Genomic DNA, 18,893 nt, shown 5'->3' on the forward strand with positions numbered 1-18,893 from the left:
GGAAGCAGCAGCGAGCAGCACGGCTCTGCAGGACCTGCTCCTCTGGGAAGCTCTGTGGTTGTTTTGCTCCATCTGTTCTGTGAAGCCATTTGATTGTTGCAAATGGTTTTATTTGCTTGCTGTGTTAGAGCCGTGGACTAGCAATACCTGCCTCCAAACCAGTTTTCTCCTCTGTTTTGCACGTGAACAGAGCTGTTTTTCACGAGTGGCAGGAAAAAATCTGTTTGCTTCAGGTTATATAACATCAAAGTTACGTTACATATAACTGTGAGTTACGGACCAGAATGCACTGAGCTCCCTGTTGTGGTCACGGTAAGTGGTCATCTTCTTTGATAGCAGTCACTAAGCTATATGTTAATGATTTAGAATCAAAGTGATAAGTAGTGAAATACTTTGTTACAGCTTCAGTTTTAAAAACGGTGGTTTGTGATCCTCCCCTATCTGAATGTCTGCCTCAGTCCTTTCACAGTACAACAAATGCAGTGCTGTTTCTAGAAGCTCAAGAAGAGGATTTGTTCTCTAGTATTAATTTTTTTAATGTGTTATTCATGAAGAAAGCAGAGCTGAAAGCTTTCTATTTCATCTCAGTAAAAATGAAACTAAGAATAGGTAATCTGTACAGAAAAGCATGTAGAGGGTCTTTTCTAACTCCAGCTCTTGCTAGCACTGGAGTGGTGCATGCAAGTACTGTTGTACTTTCTTAGGGAACAGGAACCACTATTCTGCAGAAAATAAGCTGGTAAGGCCATTGAATAATGCATACAGTATTATAGGAATTTAATTCCTCGCAGAAGTCAGAGTAGTTCTCATTGGGATATGTGTTTTCAAATGGCTCCCTGAAGTTGCTTTAAGCTCCATGTGTGAGCAGGATCAGCTCTCTGGTTTGGGCAGGGCTGGGTATGTTCTCGTGTTCCTCATAGCATTTACAGGCTGGCAGAGGCAGATGTGTGCATATGCATGGGCTGTATTCATGCATGGACTGTATTCATGCCTGCGTGTGCGTGCTCTTGGTTTATTTAGGCAGGCAGAGTGTTGAGCCCTTCTGTCTGTGCCTTACAGGTGGAGTTTGGGAAAGCATTTCAAGCTGCTTAGTGTTGTGTAGTACAATATATTCTTTCAATATGGGATATTTTAAATCTGGTGAGAACCTATGGGAACTTAGACTTCCCCTGTGCTGTCACTATAAACAAGAGGTGCAAGCCAGGTGACACCCTCAGTGCTGTGTTTCACTTAATGTACTTTCTCATTCCTAGATTGTGCTCAGTTTAATTGCCTGAAATGACTCAAGGGAAAAAATCCACCAAGCTGCATGCTCAGACAAGGAGCTCTCAAGATACGTTATTCCATCGCCTTACTCAAATCTTGCACAACAATTAGTTTATTAATAAGGAAAATATCTGTAATTAGTAGTATACAAACACCAAACACCACAATTAGATTTTGTGGAAGCCATAACTTACATTGTTCCTTGAATATTAAGGGCCTGATCTTTGTGTGCTTCGTGCCATTCTCGGAATACATGGGACAAAATGTTGTGTCATATGACGACAGAATTTTATGCTACATGTGAGCAGGGAATAAAGTTAGGATATTAAAGGCTAAATGCTCCTTTGGACCTCAATAACAACTTGTATGAATGCCTCTCATTTTTAATATACGTTCAGCCTCGAGCTCCTGGAGGAAGGCTGCTGGTATCTCACCTGTGATTCCAAACGAAGCTGGTGGTATGTTGTCCACATTTTGTGGGTTGGTCTGTTATATATGCATTATTTTTTAGGACCAGATTTAAAAAGGTGTTCTGCAGACAACCATGGCACAGCATACTTGTCTTAAAGCATAGAAACTTGGAGTGGAAAGGTGAATCCAGTTCTCCTTGGGCTTTAACTAGTGAATGCTCTCCTGCTGGAGATGGACCTTTCTCTCTCTGCTTTGCAGTGCATACACCCTGCTAAGAGGTACGGTGTGAGTTTGTATTTTGTCACTTGATGCAGGGTTTTAGGAAAACCTCAGCTTGAAACCAGAGGTCACTTCAAGCAGTTGGTACCTTCCAGCATTCATTGGATATCTTACTGTCTTTCCTTTTATTGGCAATATGTGAAATTGATGTTTGCAATGGAAAATTCACGTTCTAGCTTTTTTTTTCCCCACATCCTGACTTCAAGCCACATTCCTTAATGTTTGCTGTTGTTTATCCAGTGCCTTTCAATGCAAACAGTGCTGGTACAGATCTTTGTACCATAAGGAACAGAGAAGGATGGATGTCACAGGTTTGTAGAAATTGCATTTTGTGAGGCTGTGTAGAGCTGTTTTGGGGATTGAACATAAGGCTTATGGTAGTGGCAAGGAACTCAAAACCAGAAAGCAGGCACAAACATTACCTAAGTGCTGTAATTACCTCGCCTTGTTACTGAATGATGGTGAAGCATGTCTTAACATGTGGCATGTCAAAGGTATTTGGAAATGATGCTCGTCCTTCATTAAAGGAAGGGAATGAAGCAGCCTCTTCCACGCTTGGCCTTGCCTATAAGCGTGCAGTAGCTGATTAAAGAAGATTCTTTGAATAATTGAATTTTCCCAGCTGAGGGGGGAAAAAAAAACACAACAACAAGCTTCATGGATCGTGTGCGTGCTTCCCTGCTGCACAGCTCCATGGCCAAGGCATCTTCTGTATGAAAAAATGTTCCACTTTCACCTCTTGGCAAAAGGAGGGAGGAAGAATGAGGGGAAAAACTGCAGTGAAAGTACATCCAGAAGCTCTGCTCTGTTTGTGTAAGCTCTTTCCCTTGTGAATTTTGTTGTGATCTTTGAGCTGGTGGCTTTTCATAATATGTTGGACAAATAAATCTGCTCTGAAACATTCTGTCATCAGACTTTCCGTACCGCAGTGGTTTTCTTGCAACAGGGCACAGAGTACTCAGGAGTCCCCAGGAATCCGAAAACCTGGGGAACCCTCAGCAGCTCCTGGTGGATATGGGAGGCATTCATGGCACGCAGGAATCGGGCAGGGGTTCCTCACCCAGCTTTGTCAAGGAGCCTCATGGCTCCCTAGTCCTGTGACTTGTTTATCATGTGGGCATTTCTCATCTGCATTTGGACTGCGCAGACTTCTGGTTTGGAGTGGTTGGGAAATAGTTGCATTGATATGGGTGGAGGAGGAGAAGGGTTGCACGAAGGGGTTATTTTGCAGTATTTTTAGTGCAGATATGCTTGATGGATTGTTTCTGGTCTTGGCCAATTCCGCTGACTTACAGGAAAGAAGGGATCCGGAGGGGGGGGGGTGATCTCTCCCTGAACTGTAGTTGTTTGCAGTATAAACAGCTGAACTATTCTTCAGATCCTCTCTTAGAAAAAAAAAACAAAACAAAAGCATGCACTTCTTGGGTGATTTCTAAGGTAGACAAAGATGCAAATTGCACCCTACAAGTGCTTATCAGCTTGGCTTTGTGAATGCTACCTGTGGTTAGCTGGAGTTATTCCTGACAACAGCAAGCTAAGGAGATCCATAAAAAGTCCTTGGAAATGAACTGGTTTCTATTCTGCTGTTATAATTTCAATGTGGAGACCCATTCCCTCCTAGAAACTTTCTGCTGTTTGAGTCTGGGCAAGGGAGTTTGGCAGCATGTTCACTGAGCTCAACGGGTCTCTCTTTGGTTGCTTCCAGAGGAGGTTTAAGTTGGATATTAGGAAAAACTGCTTCACCAAAGAGAGCAGTGATGCAGTGGCACAGCTGCCCACGGAGGTGCTGGAGTCACAGATCCTGGAGATGTTCAGGAGCCGTGGAGATGTGACACTGAGGAATGTGGGCATGGTGGGTGGGTTAGTGGATGGCCTTGGTGGTCTTAGAGGTCTTTTACAGCCTTCATGATTCTGTGATCCTTTGTGGGGCTGCAGCCAATGCCTCGTGCTTAACCAGGGGAATGAGACCAGAGTTCTTCAGCAGGGAGGGCAGTGAATGCATCTCCAGTACTGCACAGCTTAGCTCTGTACTTGTACTGCTAATCTCTGTTAAATTTAGGGCTGGGAAAATTGTCTGTTGACATGCATTTGCTCATAATACGTTCCTCTGTCCCCAAGAAGCATACGGTCTTGTAGGAAGGGTTGGAATGAAGCAAGCTGATAGGCAGCTATTTGTCCTCCCTTTTGGGTTACGTAGGAGTGGGAGAGATGCCAAATATTTTGCTTGTTTTGCAGCAGTGTGCAGTCACATACAGTGCATTTCTGCTTTAGATCTGTGGAGCTTCAGGAGCTGAATTCAAATGCAGGAGTTGGTTTAGATTTTAGTAACTGAGTGAATGTGCTGGGGTTGGGCAGAGGAATGGAATACTTATTGGTGGAGATGCATTCTGGCCAAGGGAGCTTAAAGTTGTGCAGATGAGCAAGGCGTGCAGCTGTGATTGCAGCCACCTCACACAGGGCTTCTCTCAATGCAAGCTGTGCCTTGCAGAGCTGGACTGCAGGCAGGTTTGGGGTTAGAAATGGCTGTTGCTTTTCCCTTGTTCTGTCTCAGGCCAAGTCATGAGCCCCATTGCAGGGGATGGCTGCAGCCTGGCAAACCTTGAGTTGTGGTGCAGAGAGCTGTTGTGTGGTGTGTGAGCTATCCAAAATGGATTGTCATGATGGTGGATGTCCCACTGGTTGATGCTCATAGGTGAAGATGGTGATTCAGCTTTTGCAGGTTACTGTGGCTGGGATTTTCCATCTGAGCATGCTCTGGATAGGCCACTGTGCAGGGCTCCTGGGTGGGAGCATTAGTGCTCTTCTGCTCTCAAACCAGGTGAGGGAATGAGGGCTCCAATGGGTGAAGAGTCCATGCTCTTCAGGAGCTGGTGGTCTGCTGTGCTGAGAGCTGCAAGGCACTGAGGTCTGTCTTAACACAGTGGTAAATGGAGCTGCCTCATGGCTGAGAGAAGAAGATGCAAGGAGGTGGGGATGTCTTAAGTCAGGACTGAACGAGCTGAAACCCTTAGCAATGCAACAGCAATGGAAAAAAGCAGCTTTTTTGTCAGGTGGGACAGAGACCAGCAGACCTGCACGTGTTCTGCTTCAGTAGAAAGCTTCAGATCTGTTGGTGGGTGCAGGTGTTATTTTTTACCTTCATTTATCCTTTCTGACAGGGTGAAGGCGTGATCTCTGAGGGTAGCAAGGCAGGTTTGGTGGGGTGTAGCTACATAATCATTGACAAATGTAAGCATTTTTTGTTCCATTGTATAACGTAACAGTTTGTGTTCTGCTTTCCAGGATCAGTGAAAGTTAAAGCATTGGTATTAAACTGCACAGTTTCCTTTCTGTGTGAAGTTTAGGATATATCACATGGGCTGAATGTACGTGGTGTTCTGGCCTTTGGAGAACAACTGAATGTGTCTCCAGCTGTTCCAGCTGCAGTGCAAGAGAGACACTGAAGGATGTGGTAAAGACACCAGGATGCCTTGAGAAAAGTCCATCCTGTTGGAAATGTAGCATGTCAGAAAAGAAACCATTTATTTTCATTGCTGATAGTCTGAATTTCTAAATAAGCAATGAAACCTGGCTTTGTTTTGGGAAGGAATTGCTGGAAGTTGGGCAAGTTTTGCTGCTTTTTTTTCAGTGAAACCTTCAGTAACTTTATCCATACCTGCACCTTTGGTTTCAATCTTAACCTAGTTCAGGTTTCCTGATACCACATTTCCAGGTGGGAATGTGCTGTTTTTCCAAGATGGGGTATAATCTTCCATCCAAACTGTATGGTCAGGTGAGCAGGGAAGGAGTATTTCACAACGACTCTCTCTGGATCAGTTGAAAATAGTCGTAATGCAAAGCCAGGCTGGCAGCCAGCCGTCCATCCTGCTGCAGGGGGTGCTGGTATTGCTTGTGCTGCCTTGTAGCTGTTGGTAGTTATTGCTTCAAGCTTTTTGATTCTTAACATTAAGCATTACTTTTTTTTGTCTTTTTTGCTGAATGGAGGGAGTACGCCGAGTGCTTTCCTAGAAGTCACTCTGCTGTTTTGTTCAGCTTCATGTTTGGGTACAGTGAACACACGTAGCCAGCGAGGAAATAAAGCTCCTGTCAGACTCTTGATCATTCATTAAAACTGTCAGGTGTGTATTGGTTTTGGCTGTTCCCTCTTATACAGTCTTCTTTTTTAATAGCTGATCTGGATTCAGATAGACATTTAGATGTTTTAAACGTAACGTGAGCGGGTTATGCTTGTTTTTTAGAATTGACAGCGTGTATCTTAATGGCTTTCTTAAGTAGACCCCAGGGAAGTGGAGTTGGAAAGCCAAAGTGAGAGGTCTCCTGCCTCAGCAGCACAGTGCTGCCAGATTGAGCTAATTATTAATGAGAATTTGCCACATGCCTTTGTGGGTTTTTGATTTAGCTGTTTGCTCAAAGTATAACGACAGAAGGTGGGTGCTCCTACTGAATTGAAACCCTGCAGTGACTGATGTTGTAATTCCTTTAGATTTAATACAGTTACTGAATATTTGAAGCTCTTCCAAAAAATTCAGCTCAACTTAAATTCCTTCAATTCGATGATCTTTGAGGTCCTTTCCAATCCAAGCCATTCTGTGAGTCTGTGAATTGGGTTGGAAGGGACCTCAAAGATCGTAGAGCCCCCAACCCCCTGACCTGGGCAGAGTTGCCACCCACTACATCTGAAACAAGATTTTTTTTCTCTGCAATATTCACTTCTACTGCATCTCCAGAACACTGCAAGTATTTGAAAAATTGAATGTATGGAGGATAGCCTGAGGTTAGGTGAAGTCTACTCCATGGAAGCTAAGATGGAAGAGGCACAACTTCAGCAGTTCCCCTAAGTTGGGTTCTGTCTGCACAGATACACTGAAGTTTTATGGACTATTCCTTAGTAAATCCCTGCAATTAAACAGGCAGCAGTCAAGTTTGTGATCAAAATCTGATGTCTTTGATTTCCTCCCAGATGCGTTAGGTTCCAGGAACTTGCTGAAGCTGTATGCTGGCTGTACCTTCATTTCAGGAGTTGTCTTAGTTGTTGGAAACAACTGTTACTTTCAGATCATATTAGCAAAAGAAGCACCAATGAGAAAATGATTTAGAGAAAGTTCCCTCTTTGAAATGACTGGGGTTGCTTCTTTTTTCTGCAGCAGTGTGTGGGTTGCAGAGAATAGAAAAACTGGGGAGGAGAAGAAGCAGGGAAGAGCAGATTTTAGTCCAAATGACAGCATTTATATTGAGCTACGTAACATTTTAAAGAGCAACAATCTTCCCTACAGTCATGCATGTTTCTTACTGTGTTACATCTTTTTCAGAAACAGTGGGATTTCAGTGGTTCTACAGACATGTTAGCAGGATCAGCACAGCTTTCTGGCACAGCGTGTTCTATGAGAGCTGCATGCAGTGTCCACACAACAGCAGTGTGTTGGGAGAAAGAAGTGGTAATTCAAAGCAGGCATCTGAGATCACACACACACACACAGGGCATTTGAGTTTCTTTTTCACTTTTAGAGGTGGATCAGGGGAGCAGACCTGGGATGAGCTGTTTCTCTGGCAAGGAGGAGAACTGCAGCCTGTGTTTAAAGCGTCCCCAGGGAGTAACTGAAAAATTCATAAAGTAAAGTAGAGGAGCAGAACTTCTTGCAATGGAGCTCCCTGCAGCAGTGTGCCTGCTAGATTAGACCCTTAGCAAAGAGCTGTTCCTGGGGAAGAGATGAGAAAGCCTGCAAAAATAGACTAACAGTTTAGGTTTGATGCCTCTCTGAAGGATTTGCTGCAAAAAGTGCAGTTGGGAATGTAGCCGTCTCTATGGGAACGTTTTGCTGCTATATTTAGCAAAAGTAAATGAAGCTCGGTTCATCAGATGAGCACAGTTTTGGTAAGGTTTGATTGGGGGGGTTAGGATTATTTTTGAGGGGAGAGAGACGGGAGGAATTTCTTTGTTCAGGTTCGGTGAATCACTTGTCTGGTATTTTTCAAGTCAGAAAGTGCCAAAGGTGTATATTCTTTCTGCAGGCAGTGTTAGGATTGGGTGACAGTTCAACTTGAACAATTAATTGCTTGGATAAAATATGTATGGCAGGTGGCTAGCTGGGCACGTTCAGCACTGGACAATGCCTGTGGAGCAGAGAATTTGATGTCTCTCCTGTACATTCTGTTTTCATGGCATTCCTCAGGTGCACTGCAGCTGGGGGATGTGCCTGTTGGATGTGCAGCACACAGCTTACAGCAAAACTCTGCACAAGGGTTCCTCTTCAGCTTGCTTTCCCATCTGCTTTTGGCTTAGCTGCCGTCGTTCAGTGAATTACACCTTCAAAAAACAGCATGGCCATGTAGGAATGTGGGGGCAGACAGCAGTGGCTCCAGTTGTGCTCCAGGTGCCCACCTGCTTGCAGCTCATGCCCCGAGCTCTAACAGCTTGGTGAGTTCCTCTTTTCTCCCTTTCCCTCCATGCTATGCTCAAGCCCAGCGCACAGCAGAGCAGGTCGGATGCTGCACATATTTATGCTCTATAAACACGTGCGTGTTTACATTTGTTTCATTGCTGTTTTGACTCAAATCCCACTCTGATGCCAGAGAATACCAGCCGTGATGAATGGACCCCGAGATTCTGCCATTGTGTTGCCCTGCATTTGCTTCTCTCCTGCCTTCCTGCTCAAGTATTCTTTTAGGTTACCTTCCAGGATTTCAGAGACCAACCTGGGAGCGGTTCAGAGGAGCCATGATGAACAAACATACATTCTGGTTACTCATTCTCCTTGACATTTATGATTGAAGGCAAACTTCAGCACTGATTGGTTATTCTGCAGTGCTCCATGTTATACTCAGCTTAAACTATAAAACCACACTCTTTTTGCAAAAATAAATCTTCTCTGCAAAATCCTCTCCATTGTGACTAACAGCTGTACTTTGATTGTGAGCTGCTATGAAACTTTAAAGCAAACCCTCTTGCTTCCATGCTGCCTCCCAGCTCCTCTGAGCTGCACATCTCACGTGGAAGCTCCCAGCCCTCTGCTGCTCCACCTTTGCACTGCTGTGCCATCTCGCTCGCACCCAATTCCTTCTCTCCGCTTGCATTCGCAGGCCACATCTGCTGGTGAACTTTGTGCAGTCCGCCTGGTTTTTTTCTTTTTCTCTTTTTTTTTTTTTTTTCCCCTCCCCTTTTTACTAGAAGAAAGGTTTGTTTGTTGGCCGCTGGCTCGGGGCGGGACAGGAATGCAATGCATGCCCAGACCGCGCAGTATTTCCTGTTGCTGCAGCCCTCTGCGTCGGCACGGCTCCAGCACGAGCAGCTCAGAAACGAGGCAGCTCCCGAAAAGCCTTGATTTTCTTTTATGGGGGAGAAAAAAACCCGTATTTTTAACAGTGAATCTTTGTGGCGTGACGATGCTTGAAATCTGTTGGTTTCGAGGGATGTGTGTTATTTATAGGTTGCCGTGGCAGGGAGTGTTAACCCTACAGAAGGTGAAGGGAGGAGAATCCGTCGCGTCACTGCAAAAAGTGATGTTTATTTTGCAGCACAATATGGCTCCATCGTGCTTCCTGTGTAGCTCAGCTCACTGCATTTTCCACTCGGTTAAAAATAGTGGTGGTCTTTTGTCACTGAAGTTATTTCTGCATTATTTGCGCTGCTTTATTTTGCTCTTGCATTGTTAAGGAGTCTTACTTCTGCACTGCATGAAGTCTGTAGCAAGAAATACTACGTCTGGGCAAAAGGGAAGAAGTTGACTTTAGTCACTTCTGCCAAGGGCTTTTAATTTTGTCTTGTGTATGATGTGGAAGGGAGATGAGGGGCTTTCTTTCTTTTATTATTTTGAAGCACTTCTGTAGACATGGAGGCTTTGTTGCTGTTTCAGACTTACAGCTGATAGAGGAGTATCTGTGGGCTGTGGCTATGCATTGATTCCTTTCTTTTGTTATTTTTTTAAGCAGATCCATGTTTTAGAGCACTTGTGTCCCTGGCTCCAGCAGAACATAGGAGGTCTGGAGAGGGCAAATACCAGGAAAAAGTTGAGTTGTAAATCGTATGTAGGAGTAAATGTGTATATGCAGAAATGCTGTATATCCTTGTACCTTTTTATGTGCTCATCAGCTACTTGGTCCTGTTTGAGAAGAGGGAAAGTGTGCAGGTCAGTCCTTTGGTCCACCTTTGGTCCTTCAGGATGGCACATGCCAACAATGCAACTGGGTGCCAGTATGGGACAGATGCTCACTGAGGGGAAAACCAAGGCAAGGCTGAATGGCCATATCCAGGCATCTTTAAACACCATCCAGATGTTCAGATGGAGGTACAGCCTCTCCCTCTGCATTGTGCTGGAAAGGTCCTGCAAGCCTGACATCTCTTACAGAGTTTGTACTCTCACCTGTTTTAATCCCTGGCTGCTTGAACTTCTTGGATCACGAAGGGATGTACCTTTCAGGCCTTTGGAGATGCACAGCAATGTGTGGCAGTGGACTCAGTGAAGCTCTGTTGCCTTGTCAGGCAGAGCAGAAGTGGAGGAGCTGGCCAGGCTCAGCGCTGTGTAATGTGAGCTCAAAGGTATTTCGCTCACAGCATGGTTCAGCAGGTTAATTAGGTTGTTAAAAGCTGTTTTGACTTTCTGGCTTCATTATTAAACGTGAATGCCCCCAAAGCAGTGGGTCTGTTCTTAAAGCCTTCAAGCTGACTGACTGGCTGTGAGGAGGTGAGCTTTGGCAGATGGATTTATTTTCATTAAGCATTTCCTGGTTGCGAGATCTTACTTTTTTTCTGAATGCTTGCAGCACAGCAAGACAGCAAGGATGTTTATCTTTAAGTCGTGGTTTAGATGAGTAGTAACACATGTGATATGAAGGATATACCATCATAAATATGTACATCCAACTGTAGTGTACGGACTGTAGCACACCAGCTGTTTGGTTTTCCTTGGAATCCTTTGGGCTCTCCTTGGAACCTTGGTTTATGTGCTGTGTTGAGGCTTCTTGTGGTTTCTTCTTCCTCCTTGTCAGTTCAGAGGGCAGCGTGGCCAGTCCCTGCATTCAGCCTTGAGGAGCTACAGCAGATTGAGCATCACGGCGCTGTACAGAGAAGGCAGAGCAGAGTTGTGCTTCGTGGTTTGAAATTCACTGCTGTCAGTGCTTAGCAATTGAGCTTCCAGCAGCAGTGGATATTTCATCCACCCACATTTAGGGAATGCAGCTAATAATTATGATCAGGCAAAAGTTGGTTTTTCCTTGAAGCTGCTGCAACAACAAAAAATATTTCCAGAGTGTTACTTGATGAGGTGGAGGTCAGTTCTCTTCATGCTGCTTTGAATTAACATCCATCCTGACTATTTCTCTCCTTTTTGTTCTTGGTAGTACCCAAAAGTGTACTTTCACAGCTCTTTGGCAGGATGGAGAGCACGCTCCAGTTTCGTGCTGCCCTTCAGCAGTTCTGGGCTAACAGTGCCATCTCAGTGTGCAGATGCAGTTCCTGAGTTTGCTTTCCAAAGCGTTGTGGAATGGGTTAATAAAACAGCATTGTTCATTTAAAATCTCCTGTGAAGTATAGATCTTGGTGGGCAGAATTAAGTGCTTTGGGAAGAATTTTCCTTCACGAAACGAATCTGGGATCCCTCCCTTCAGAGAAATGCCTTCGATGGAAGAACCAAGACCTGAAGATAATTCAGTTACATTCTGATGGGGAGAGAGGTTACCAAACGTAGCTGAAATGAAAACAACTCTGGAGTGTGTGGCACTGGTGCAAACAGAGCAATTTGCTCAGGTTTTACCTGTAGGAAGGTTAACCCAGATGTGGGCAGTTATTTCAGGTATGTGACAGTGCCATTCCTGCAAAGCCCATGTGGAATTAAACAAGAATAAACAAGAATAAACTGAATAAACTGTAAATGATGTTTTAAACCAAAGTAATCTGGGAATCGTGCAGATTTTGTTTAAAGTCTCATGAAGTAACTTATGCCCTGATGTGCGCGTTCCAAAAATCGGAACTGCTTTGTAGCTCTGACTTCTGTAGATTATACAACTTCATTTTTCTACTCAGAAATCTTCAGATCGAGACATTACACATCTGTAATCACGTATAAATTTAGAAGCTGCCTTCTTATGAAGAAAGGTTTTGTTTAATGCTACTTTCTTCTTACTTGCACGTTCCCATTTTGCCTTATAAACAACCTTGTTCGCGGAGCGCTCGTGATGCGCAGATGTTCATTTTATTGCTTTTAGTTTGTCTGGAAACGCAGTGGAAATCTCTTCATTACCCTGTTTCTGTTCTTCAGGAAGACTGGCTATTGCGTGCGTTTCATTAGGAAGCAGCAGCAATAATTGGATGCCTCGTGGGCTGTGGGGGACGGAGCGGAGCTTCCAGACTGCCTGCTGTGCCTCCTGAGTGCGCAGGGCTTTGCGCGCAGCGGCTGCGTGGCAGTCTGGTCTTATAATTAATTGCATTTTTATAATTAATTGTGACTTTCAGTACCACAAATTAACCGTATTTCACACAACCGCAGCACAATTTGATGAGAGAAGCCCTGGACTAAACTTTTATTTTAGAATACACCCATGAGGGAAGAGCTTTTCCTCACCGTGTTACTCACACTGCTGTTGCAGTTCCTGCGTTTGGAGAACAAAAGCATAAAGCTTCTGCCTCCAAAGGGTAACGTGAGTCATGGGAGGTTTGCAAGGATGCTGTGGATTTATGCTGTAAGCGTGCTTGGGTGTTATTTTCCACTGTAACAGTTTCTTCATTGTTTCCCTTCCCATTTTCCTTGCATAGCCACCTGGTATGGTTACATATCTTCTGTTCGGGCTTGTGTGGTTACAGTAAGTTGTTGTAAAACTTGCCTTTATGTTTCCTTGCATCCTTCCCCACATTCAGTAATGCTGTGGGTTCGTTTGCACGTGGCAGAAGACCTTGAGAAGCACAGTTCTTGGGACCACAGTGACTTGCAGAAACATATGGGCAAGGTGGGAATGAGCTTACCTGCAGGCAGCATGCAGTCACAGGTTGTGAACAGGGAGATCTCTCATGAGGATGAGGGCAGGGAAGCTTGAGGTGGGACATTCCTCTGGTTTGAAAGTATGGATCTGCACCAGAGCCCCTACAAAGCGTGGTATGTATGGCCTGTTTTGATGACATCTCAAACGAAGAGAGTGGCACTGGATTTTAATGCTCATCAAGGGAGGAGCATCAAACAGTTGGCACTTCACTTTATTCATTGAATTCCAATTAACAAGAAATGTGGTGAAAAGAATCATTTGGATGTTAGGATATTTGAACAGAGGGCTTTGGAGACTCTTGCAGACCCCATGAAGGCTGAGTCCAGTGTGATCTTTAGTTGTGTGACGCAGGGAATGAGGAGATACAGTGACAGCATTGGTACGGGCATCGGGTATATAAGGTGTGCATGGATGTGTACAGAATTAATACCAACTGTGAAGAGTTGGAGGAAGGCTCATTTTGAATGACTGACCATAAAGCTAAGTGTAGATTTTCTGCATGGGAAGAGGTAAGAATTCTTGCCCTAGGAGTTACTAGGAAGGTATGAGACCAAAGCATGGTGTTGATGTATAAATTAATGGTGCGCTCTCCTTTCATCCTGGGTGTTGCATGCATTTCCAGTCCCAAAAATACGAAATGGAGAAGGCAGTTCATGTCCAATGGAAAGCCTGGCTCTCAGCAGCAGCCCTCGGAGCAGGGAGGTGTGAGCAGACCTGACCAATCCTGGAGATTTCCAGGAGCTCCAACATTTTGTGGCTGTAGCCACAGCTGCCAGAACGCTGCAGCTCTCACTGGGTGGAATTTCTCTTGAAATTCTGTATCCTGTAACCACTTAATACTGTGCTTTGCATATACAGACCACCCATGGCCTGGTCTTAAGCGTGTGAGATTTGAAGCTGACATGATGGGATGTAGGTAATTTCTTGCCTTGATTGTGTACAAAAACCTCCTGAACGTGAAGCTCAGAAGCATCCTTATGCAAGCGTTCAGTAATTAGTTTTCTTGCTTAACGCTAACCTTCTATTAATTTCATAGAGATGTTTTCTGTAGCAAAGACTTTAGTCTCAGCCTAGAATATCTGCTGGACTTCATTGTAAAGTGATCAGGACTTGGGGAGGAATTCTGTGCACAGAAATAGTTTGCAGAGCAAAATTTCATGTTACGTTCTTGTACCTTACAAAGTTCAGAGGAAAAAGAAATCAGTGTGCTGTCATGTTTTTAAATGGAGTCTGAAGGGACAGATCAGGGAAGCAGGTAATATAAAACAAGGGAGAGGGCTCACAAGTGTGGAATATCAAAACTGTCCCTTGAAACCGATATCACTGCATCACACAGGCTTGCAATGTGGAAATGGTTTTAAGTTGAAGGAGGGAAGATTCAGGTTGGATGTTGGGGGGAAGTTCTTTACAGAGAGAGTGGTGAGGTGCTGGAACAGCTGCCCAGAGAGGCTGTGGGTGCCCCGTCCATCCCTGGAGGTGTTCAAGGCCAGGTTGGATGGGGCCCTGGGCAGCCTGGTCTGGTATTAAATGGGGAGGTTGGTGGCCCTGCCTGTGGTGGGGTGAGTTGGAGATTCCTGATCCTTGAGGTCCCTTCCAACCTGGGTCATTCTGTGATTCTATGTGTTGGTAAAAGAGGATGAAAATACTTGAGCAGATACGCTGTGTAAGAGAACAGAATTGTTGGACCCATCAGAAGCCCACGTGGGGGTTTGAAGAGAAGCTCACAGTGGTACAGCAGTTATTTACACAGTGCATATGGCGTGGCCAACCTCCAGACCAGGCTGCCCAGAGCCACATCCAGCCTGGCCTTGAATGCCTCCAGGAATGGGCATCCACAGTCTCCTTGGGCAACCTGTTCCAATGTGTCGCAGCCCTCTAGGAAATATATTTCTAGGAAGTCTGAAAATTGTGTCTTAGAACAGCATGGTGACCTGTGATTCTGCTGAGATTTAGATTGCTTAGTAGTATGCTAGTGCCATCATCAAAGTTTGACAAAGTATGTGCTGAAATAGAGGGAAGGTCTCAATATGATGGCAAACTTCTTAAGTTTCTGTTAAGGTTGAAGGACTTCTAAGCTGACAACCATGTATGGGAGTTCAGCCGTTGTACATCTGGAAAAGTAGGTCTGTATTATATGAGTTTTTCTGTGTTTTTTTTATCCTAGTGTCCCAATGTAATATCAGCTTGAAGAAGCAGAGGAGTCGAAGTATTTTTAGCACCTTATTCTGCTGCTTTCGTGACTACAATGTCGAACCACCATCTACCAACAGCACCAGTGCTCTTCCTCCTTTGGTGGAGGAGAATGGAGGACTTCAGAAGGTCAGATTCTTCTCTTATTCTACTTTCCAAAGGTCTTTGGTAACTGAGGTTGAACACAGCACTTCTAAATGTTTGTCTCAGCAGGTTTGCCTCATGGGTAATGTGTTATATCAGCTGATGGAGAATTTCTGATGGTATCCATTCAGTTTAAAACTAACTTTTCTCTGAATTTATGATATGAAAATAACATTTAAGACCCATTCTAAAAATGTAGGCTTCCCATAACACTCCAGATGCCGTGTTGTTTCCTAGTTTTAGTTCTCTTTTGCAAGTAAGAAAAGATTGAGGTATTTCACATTAAAGCGTAGTGAAGCTGCTTTGAATGTCACTTGAAAGTCTTTCCAGTGACATAAAAACAGCCCAATAAGGGAGAGAAGTGTAATCCTTTTGACTTTATTTTAACCTCTCCACCTGTGTTTAATTCACACAGAGGCCAGAAGTATCAGCTTTTGCTCTTCTGGCTATAGAAGAACCCTGTATTTATAGGGTTGTTTACCTAATCAGTCAATTTATTTTAAACTTTCAGCACTTTAAAGCATTGTGTGCTAAGAGCAGCAAGTTACTTACTTTGAGGTGTAGTGATTAAACTGCTTTGACACGCACATAAAATCGTGTCAAATAAGTTTCCTGTGTTGTCTTTCAACCTGATGATACCCAGTGGATTTGCATTATATTACTGAAGGATTTTAGTTCAGTGTGAACACAGGAATGCCATCTTTCTCATAATCTCCAAACTCCACTTACGCTATGCTTGAAACCAAAAAATCTTTCCCCTTCCATTTTTAAGAGAATGCAGGAATGGATGTATCTCTGGGAAATAATCACAGCAATACATTTCTAACTTTTCACTTCAGCTCTGCCAACCAGCTCTATATATTTGATGCTGCTCATTTCCTGCCTGCTTTGCCCACTCCTCTGGATTTGGGTTATTGTTTGATTTGATCTGATATTTTTTTTTCTTAATGTGGAGGAAAGGAAAGCAAATCATGTGACAGAGACCAAGAATATGCTTTAGGGGGGCAGGGTGTGAGGGCACTGAAAAATTCCTCTGCCAAGAGAAGGAATTGTACATTTATTTTAATACTATTTTTTTTTCCCTTAGCTAAGCTGCATTTCAGCTGAAGTGAGGGAGATCTAGCTTGGATATGCTAAAGGAGAGCTGAGAATAGCGTGTAGCATGTACATACATGTGCACCTTAAGAAGAAAGTAAATGGGAAACTAGAGAAATTTCCTTTTCTGCTGTGTTGATGGGCAGATAGGAGGCATAGGTAAGGGTGACAGCAAAACTGCAAGTAAGAGAAGAATAAGAGAAATGTTTTAAAGAAACGCATGACAAACTTGAGCTGAAAAGCTCTGGAATCAAAACATTCAGAGTACAAAATGTTAAACACGTAATGACTTTCTAAATAGTATCTTAGCCTTGAGCAAGTGATTGCATGTGTGTTTGCACAGGTTTCCATCCTCGTGCTGCACTGCCTCAGCGGTTGTGCAATTCTGTGCGAGTCCAAAACGCCAATCACAGAATGCACAGAATTATCAGACTGTTGGGTGGAAACATCCAATGAATGCCTTAAAAATAATAAATTATTTGAGTTCATTTTACTCAAACACGGTGAATCATATTCAGACATGTGCAGTTCTTTGTAGAAAGGAAATGAGCGTTGCTACGTTTTTGGGTCATTCTCACTGAGTGCAAATAGACCTGTAACAATTCTATTCTAAATGCAAGACTGCAGTCTAATAAGCTCTGTATGCTTTTCTGTGTCACTTTTATATTCAGTGCTAACGTGGTTAGTGTAAGCATGAAATTCTTTCCAAGACAGAAAAACAGCATGGAAGATTTGGATATATTTGAATGTTCTCGCTCTGTCAGGCCTGTGCTTTCTCCCAGATGAGCTTTATTCTAAAGCTGTGCAGGCAGGGTGGGTTTGATCGAGTCACAAGGAGCAGCTTTGGGGATTTGGAGGTGATTTGTAAACTGGAGGAAAGTACATGCATCAGTGTAATTGAGTTTCACTAAATTAGTGAAAATAAACATCCAGAAAGGGGCAAAACAATCAATTTCAGAAGGAGAGCTTTACAATATGCTGCTTAAATTCTTCTGCTGTTTACTTAAAGCTCTCGTTGTACTGATCTGCCTGCCTAGTTAGAATAGTTGCAATTCTGTTGAGCAGCTGTTCAGATGTCTCTTCATTACCTCTGCTATTAATTATTGATCGCCTCCCAGGTGACTTCTGCCCATGGTGCAGAGCTCCGTGTATCCTTCAGAAATGGAAAGAGGAAATTGCACAACGATGTTAAATAGTTACTATTAGAAACTGGAGTATAAAATTGCTTGGATGTCCTTTCCTTCTGCCTTCATTGTTCAATGGAACTGTTATATGGAAACCAGCAGTAAAAACTGGAGGGGAAGATTAAAAGAAGTGAGAAAGCTTCAGCTGCTTTCATAGAAATTCAGTGTTCTACATTGCTTCTGGCATAGTCATGAATTGGTGTGACAAGCTTCCTTCCTTCTAATTAGGATTCTCAAGTCTTTCCATGTTAACCTGTTGTAAAGCAAGGAAAGCAGCAAAAGGTATTTTATAAAGCAGTTGAGAACACAGTTCAGAGATTTTGCTCAGAGGTATTGTGCTGACTTTTCTTTCAGTTATTTTCTTTTTTTTTGCTGTGTTAGGGGGAAAAAAAATACTTCTAATAGTGGTTTACCAAACGGTGTGAGTTGATTCTGCTTGGCAAGTTAAATGTCACGTCACTTCTTTGTAGGATTGGAAGCAATGCCAAACTGAGCGTGGTTTTGAATAAGGGAGTCGTACAGCACTGATTTTCACTCCATTGGAAAATATATTAAAAAAAAAAAAAGCCCAAAAACTTCTTGAAGTATTGAGTTCATTTTTAAAACTTTTACTCACAGAGCAGCTGTTTGTCCAAGTGTGATGCTAATACTGGTAATGAATGAATGGTCCACTCTCTAATGTTTCAATGCAACATTTCTCTGTAGTAACTTGTATTTACTGAAACTCTTCTGCATAATATTTTTTTTTCTTCGAATGCAGAAGCTCTTTAATGCACCACAAAGGTCTGTTCTGAGACACAACATCTGTTACAGTGGGTATATCAGCCTGCCTGCAGCTCAGATGCAGAGTCAGATGTGTCATTGTGAGCACACAATGTTCAGCCTTCTGAAATGCTGGCTCATTTTTTCCTGCCTTCTCAGCAGCAGGAAGTTTGACAAGCCAGTTTTCTGGGGCAACAGCATTGAGAGAGAAGGGAGTGTTTGTTCAGAACAAACTCAGATCTCAACTTCTGTTCTTCAGTTAGCGGTTTGACCCAATAGGTGTCATTTCTGAGCTATTGTGTTGTTTTATTCTGGGCAAGTTTGCTACCTGCATTTTAAAACATTTGGAGATGCTGGTGCCATCTGCGAACTTCAAGGAGAGAACCAGGTTGGAAAAAAAGGGAGGAAAAGGCAGCTGCAAATTCATTCTCTTCTCCCTTGCCTTTCCAGCCCTGGTAGGTGATGGGGCTCCAACGTCTCTCAGCACTTCACTTCACTCACAACCCAGTTCCTCTGCAGTAATTTCTGCTTCTGTTTCACAGTTATATATGATTGGGCACACAGATTGTGTTCAGCGAGGTGAGGCATGAATGA

At 43.5% G+C, this 18,893-nt stretch overlaps 1 protein-coding gene across 2 annotated transcripts in view; it reads left to right on the plus strand.

The window, feature by feature from the left end:
- CTDSPL (CTD small phosphatase like) overlaps window positions 1-18,893 on the plus strand; it is a 71,843-nt gene that overhangs the window by 23,512 nt on the left and 29,438 nt on the right. For both annotated transcript variants that reach the window (XM_052692426.1, XM_052692427.1), the window contains exon 2: window positions 15,089-15,243. In XM_052692426.1, the coding sequence (XP_052548386.1) occupies window positions 15,089-15,243 (155 nt within the window). The remainder of the gene's footprint in view (window positions 1-15,088; window positions 15,244-18,893) is intronic.

Source organism: Tympanuchus pallidicinctus, unplaced genomic scaffold, assembly GCF_026119805.1.
Source record: "Tympanuchus pallidicinctus isolate F22 unplaced genomic scaffold, pur_lepc_1.0 scaffold3, whole genome shotgun sequence".
Taxonomy (NCBI): Eukaryota; Metazoa; Chordata; class Aves; order Galliformes; family Phasianidae; genus Tympanuchus; species Tympanuchus pallidicinctus.